At 40.5% G+C, this 6,761-nt stretch overlaps 1 protein-coding gene across 1 annotated transcript; it reads right to left on the reverse strand.

Moving 5' to 3' along the window:
- Positions 1-4,855: 4,855 nt before the first annotated feature.
- Positions 4,856-5,932, reverse strand: LOC130140545 (uncharacterized). Its single transcript, XM_056320178.1, has one exon. It carries the CDS (start codon positions 5,930-5,932, stop codon positions 4,856-4,858), a length of 1,077 nt encoding a protein of 358 aa, XP_056176153.1.
- Positions 5,933-6,761: the final 829 nt, after the last annotated feature.

Below are 6,761 nucleotides of genomic sequence, written 5' to 3' on the forward strand. Positions count from 1 at the left end.
ATTTAGTAATATTTTTTCGATTTTTTAAATATATTTTTCTGATTTTTTTTCTTCTTTTCATTTTTTCTTTTCTTTCTTCTTTTTCTACCTTTGGCCGGTGACTGAACACCGGCCACCTGGCCTCGCTCAGACAAGGCCTTTGTGCTCGCCACAGGCGAGGCCTGGCCGACCCTCGCCTGGGCGAGGGCGGGTGAGCCCCAGTGAGGGTCGACCTCGCCTCGCCGGGCAAGGGAGAGCCCTAGCGAGGCTCGCCGCGGATCCCGCGAGGCCATCGTGGCCCGGGCGAAGGTTGGCCTCGCCGACCGGGCGAGGGGAGCCCTCGCCGGGCTCACCCTTGCCTAGGCGAGGCTGACCCTCTTTGGGGCTCGCCCGCCCTTGCCCAGGCAACGACTGCCTCGTCCGGGCAAGCCTAGGCGGCCGACCATGGCCAGTGGCCGGTGTCCGATCACCGACCAAAGGTAGAAGAAGAAGAAAGAAAAGAAAAGAAGGAAAAAATATTTAAAAAATCAAAATATACACATGGAAATGCTACGTAGACTGATTTTTTTAAAAAAAAAAACCTACTCAAATTAAAATTTTAATTATAAAAGCCACGTATTAATTTGACCGGAATTTCTTGCTGTTGGCACTTAAGTGATTGTTTTTCCTCCGATTTGGCATTTAAGTGAGCCGGCGAAAACTTTTAGCACTAAAGTGAGCGCATACATAAGTTTTGACACTTCTAGTGTTCTTCTCCCCAAAAGTGAATATGAACTTTCCCAGAATAATGTGCTTCTCTTGAGGAGAACTTGTCAAAAGTCTCCACAAGATTCTCTCCCGGTTCGAAGACACTCAAGCACATTCTATTCATTCAAATTCCTCGTTATAAGAAATCAAGTTTGGAATATGTGGAAAATGAAGAAGAAAGAATTGCATTTCCAACCACAAAGGAAAGTATTAGGTGGAAACTGCATGTTCATGTTTACAAGAATCATTATGCTAGAAACTTCATTGGATCTGTCGGTAGAAAGTTCTTCAACTATTGCGGCTGCAATGAAAATGGTCATTTCAGAAATGAATGTCCAATGAGCAAGCCAAACCAAAGAAGATCCACTATTCTACTAACAAAAAAAAGAACCCAAATTTATCTAGGTACCAAAGAAACAATGAAAATTTTCTTTAATGTAGAAAAAGAAGAAGAGTAGCAAATCGTATTTGGTCAGCAGATGCTTACGGCACATGACTGGTGATGCCGACAAATTCATGTCCTTAACCCAAGTATATGGTGGAACAATCACTTTCAAAAGAAAAAACAACAGAAGAATCGTTGAAAAAGGCAACATCAAGTTGGGAAACTTCATCATTGAAGATATTGGATTGGTCAAAGGACTAAGTCACAATCTAATCAACATCAACCACTTTGTGACAAAGGTAACAAAATTAGCTTCAAAGATGGTGAATGTATCGGGGTATGTAAAGACTAATCCCAGTCATTCACAGGTAAGAGACATGGCAGCAGTTATTTGCTTGACATTGGTTATGACACTGCTTGCTACATAATCTCTATTAAAGAAAAACAAGAGCTTTGGCATAGGAAGCTAGGTCACACAAGCTTGGCAGATCTCGAAATTAACAGCCAAAGACCTGGTGCGTGGTCTTGTTGATATCAAGTATAAGAAGACTGAGCTATGTAATGCCTGTTGCTTAGGTAAACAAGTAAAGAGTATCTTCAAATCCATAAATATGGTTGCCACCAACAGAGCATTGCAGCTACTTCACATGGATCTGTTTGGACCAATAAGAAGTACAAGCCTTGGTGGTAAGAGAAACTATCTGGTAATTGTGGATGATTACTTAAGACTCACTTAAGTGATGTTCTTAGCCCATAAGGACGAAGCCTTCCAATCTTTTGTGAAATAAGTCCAAAATGAAAACGGATACAACATTACATCCACACACACATATTACAGTCGAGAGTTTCAGAACCAAAGCATCTCAAATTACTATGAAGAAAATGGTTTAGAGCATTACATCTCCTCAACCTACACTCCCCAACAAAATGGCATTGTGGAAAAGAAGAAACGGTCCCTTCAAGAGATGGAAAAAACAATGACGATCGAAAACAGCACTCCTACTTACTTCTAAGCTGAAGCAGTATACACTGCTTCTTATATTATAAACAAGACAATTATTAGATTGTTGGAGAAAACACCATATGAACTATTCAAAGGTAGAAAACCAAGCATATCATGCTTTCATGTCTTCAATGACAAATGTTAGATTCTCAAAAATATAAATGACAACATTGGTAAGTTTGAACCATAATCGAATGAAGGTATATTTATTAGGTACTCTATTACCAGCAGAGCATATTACGTTTTTAAAAAAGTATCGCAGGAAGTGGAAGAATCCATCAATATCAAGTTTGAAGATAATGTGATGGGCGTTCAAGCAAATAGTGAAGAAGATGATGAGAAAATTTCTGGATCAATTTTCTCCTGCCCAATTGCACGGCGGCGTAAACGAGAGAAAAATTGTTGATGAGGGAATTGGAAATAGATCTAGCGACATGTTTATAGATAAATATGTCGTGTTAAGTATTTATATTGATGTGCCTAGTAAGTTAGGCAATGAAAATAGCGGCTAATTATTATTTGAATTATTACATCTTGGGTAGACCTATCAAAATTAGTTTTAAACCCACATATGACCCTTATATTTCAATATTAAAAAGCCCAGCTTAAATGGCTTTTAAACTTTAAAACTTAAGATAAATGGGTTGAGTTTAGAACCCATTTCCAACCCACTAGGCCCACACACACTCTTATAAAAATATTTTTTTTTAAAATCAAAATCATAATTTTTTTTTTCTTTTTTCTTCTCTTCACTTTTCTTTCTTTTTCTTTTTCCTTTATTTTTAGCCAATGGCCGGCCATGGCAACAGCCGGCGACCAACCATAGGGGAGGGACGACCTCACCAAAGGTCGGCAATGCTCGAGCTCGCCGATCTTAGACAAGGCTCGACCGATCGATGAAGCTCCAGCCTCGCCGATCTAGCGAGACTCGAGCTTGTTGGCCTCGGGCAAGCTCGATCTCATCGAAGCGGGTGAGGCTCGGCTCGCCGGAATCAGGCGAGCTCGTCCCTTGCTTGTGGCCGGTCGCCAACCGTCGTCGTGGCCAACCATCACCGGCCAAAAATAAAGGACAAAAAATAAAATAAAATAATAAAAACTATTAAAATGAGTGCACGAAGTAAAATTAAATCAAATTTTATATACCAAACGCCGAAAAATATTTTCTATTTCATTTTCAGGTTTCAACCAAATACTGGAAAATTGTGTTATTTTCTCTACATCACGGAAAAGATTTTTTGAAATGTCACATTTTCCTCGAAATAAATGGAGCCTCAATTTTAAAAAAAAATTATAAAAATTGTCCACTAGATTTGTATTGCATATAAATGTTTTAGCAATATAATTTTTTAAAATATCATAAGAAACAAGTTTTCCTTAATTGCGTTAAATATAGAAGTGTTTTAGCAATATGAATCAAGTCAGGTCGGGTATGGGTCGAGATATTTTTACATTACAAATAAATATGTCATAAAAGGGTTAATGGATCAACTTGGATCGGAACATTTATGACTCAACCCAAATGCGTGACCCACCCGTTTGACAGGTCTAATCTTAGGTTATGGTTGGTTGTCTACTTATTAAGTTGAGGAGTCAACCGCATGGGAAGATTTTATCTTTAAACTAATCTATTAACTCCGCCAAGGTTAGTCAATGACCTTTAATTTACAGAATTCTTGTTAGCATCTTAGATAATAATCAATTCACTTTCGTTGTAATTCATTAATTTTTTTTAAATTTTAATCTACCGTTAACCTTAATCTTAGAAGAAATATTTTGATGAATCTGACTAATCTCTATGAGTGAAGAACTTGCTTATCTACTAGATGTTTTGCCAAGCTTTCTCCAATACACTTTCCTTTCATATTTTAAAATATTTATTGCTCTAATAAGAAATAGCCACATGTTTCCACGAATAAGAAAATCTTTAAGCTAAATTTCAATGTAATAAATCTGGTCATTTTCGCCAGAAATCGCTGACGTTGTGGTGTTTGAGAGAAGCGGTAACGATAAAATGGGAAGATACCATTAAATGTTCCAGCTCATCCATAAACATTTTAAATTTTTCTACATGTTGTATCTAAACTTTCAATCTCCCATGTCTTGAACTTTCTCAAACATAGCAAAGAGAAGTGTAAACGGAATGCTGTATTTTGGTTGTAAAAATGTTTATTTGGTTTTGTGATTTATTGCAAAATGCTTGTCTCAAATGTTATTTGGCAAAATGGTATCCAGACTCATTTAAAGTTTAAATTTACATGAAATGTAAGTCCGACCCAACAACAAGTCAAATGCGTTATTTTGTTTGGCCCAACGATTCTTTCATAAGTTTGAAACTTATCTTTTGGCATTTAACTCTTATCTATAAATTTGAACGAAATTTAACTATCTTTCACTCCCTAACGTTCAGTAATAGTCTGACAGAGTGCTCGAATATTATTCAGTAATGACTTCCCAAGAGACTTCAACTTGACTCATATGCATCCGGGCCATGCCATAATTTTCCAATCCATTACATTATTATTCAACATCATCGTCGTCATCATGTCTATCTCTCTGCAATTATATTATATCTGTCTACTCATTTATTCTTCTACTTTTTTTGGTGTAAATATAAGTATTATAAATCAAATGAAGTACAGCAACATAGAGGCATTCCCCAGCATTACAAATAGAGCTAAACAAATAGAGCTAATGGTTCGAAAATATGAATTTAGGAAGCTTCCGTATAGTAGCCAATACACTCATTTATTCTTTGTTTCCAGCAAAAACGCCTTCGATTCGTCGTTCTTGCCCGGCTTCCATGGCTTTTTCGGCAATGGTGGTTTCCCCATGCTAGTTGTGAACTCATCTGCCATCTCCTTCCTTATCCCCGTCACGGTCCGGAACAGCTCGTTCACCTCCTCACTCAGCCGGCGCAACCCCTCTGACATTACCTTGGTCGCCTTCTCCAGTTCAATTGCCTTAATCCTCAGCCTCCCCATGATTTCTTCGCTGCCTCCGGATGTCGACACCTCGTCCATCACCTCAAGCGCATGCCTCGCTTGTGCCTCCATATCTTCGAGCTCCTTCAAGAGCCGCGTCTGCCTGGCTCTTGCCTCGCCGCATCCCGACGACTCCGTGATAACTGCCGACTCGATTGCGCGAACAGAGTCGACCCAGGAGAACTCCTTTGGGATGCGGGAGGAAACGACGACTCCCGAGGTAATGCGCAAGGCCGAAGATATGACTCCAGCAACGAACGCCGTCACAAAGCTGACCGCTTGGATAGCACGGCGAACAACTCTCTCAACCGGGGAGACCTTCCACCACGGTGTTGACATTCCGATGCTCGCGGCCAAGTCTCTGATCAGCTCCTCAATGTCGCCCGCAGACTTCACATACCCGCTGCCACCCTTGCCCTCTGAATCTGCAAGCAAACCCCTCGCTTGGTGAATCTCCTCCTCCGATGGGTTACCGTCCAAACCAAGGAGCTCAATCGCGATCCTCAGGTTCAGGGGGCGGAGATACAGTCGCTCGATCTCTGAGGAGATGCAGTTGCAGACATCCAGGACCTTCAGGCTGTTGTCCAAATACCATGACGAGAGGCTATCACCACCACCGTTCACTTTCAGCTCGTGGATCAAGGATTTCACGGAGCAGTGAGCGAAGGTGAGCACGGCAACGGCGGAGCAGAGCCAGGGCAAGCTGACAGAGGCAGGGTTCAGGCCCCGAAGGCGAGAGAGGAGTGACTCATCGAAGGAATCGGAGATAGGATCTAGCTCCTTGGCGGTGAGCTTCGCTCCCTTCTTGTCACCGGGTAAGAGGAGGCGCGAATACATTTTGGAAGAAATTTGTTCTCCTTTTCCGGGAAAACTGAGACGAGAAAGTGTCGGAAAGTTCTGATGAGTACGGGCTGTAAGCACTAGCAGTAATTATATAGGGCGTGTTTTGTCCTAGGAATGCAAGAAAATGTGATTATGGAAAAAAATCCAAAATTTATTGGAATGTAATTTAAAGACACAGCCAAATAAGGAGTCTCTCTTCATGCTTTTCTGGCCTCCTCATATTCTACATACGCGGTTTAAGACAAACTTGCCTTTTATCTCTTCATGCTTTTCTGGCCTCCTCATATTTCTACATGCGCGGTTTAAGACCAACTTGCCTTTTATTTCCTTCTAAACTTTCCGTTCATTGCAGCGGTGCGTCACTGTGGATAATAACAAGTATCGGTAATTGAAATGATCCGAATAAGTTACATTTTGACGAATGCAGTAATTGAATGTGACGCTACAAACACATTTTCTTATATATTTTTGGAACAATTATTTCCACTCGCTTTGCGCGGTGGCTTGGTGGCGTAAGCGAGAGAAAGTTTTTTGATGACTATCGCACCCTCCCCGAGAAAATAGGTGTCAACAATGACCGAATTAGGAAAAGAGATAATAGTGACATGCCTACTAAGTAGCGTGGCGGCGCATATCGATTTGTTTAGTATCTATATTGACGTGCCTACCAAGTTTAAGTGACGAAAATAGCACTTATTATTTGGATTGTTACATCTTGCTTGATATGCTTGGTTGGCAACTTATTAAGTTGCGAGTAACCGCATGGGAAGATTTCCATCTGTAAACTAATCTATTAATTTGGCTTAGACTAGTTAACTACCCC

This window comes from Syzygium oleosum, unplaced genomic scaffold (assembly GCF_021117445.2).
Source record: "Syzygium oleosum isolate NSW1041296 unplaced genomic scaffold, Sole_v2.1 Sole_v2.19, whole genome shotgun sequence".
Taxonomy (NCBI): Eukaryota; Viridiplantae; Streptophyta; class Magnoliopsida; order Myrtales; family Myrtaceae; genus Syzygium; species Syzygium oleosum.

What these genes read in the sequence shown, in the direction of transcription:
- LOC130140545 (XM_056320178.1), bottom strand. Translation starts at nt 5,932, where the DNA reads ATGTATTCGCGCCTCCTCTTACCCGGTGACAAGAAGGGAGCGAAGCTC.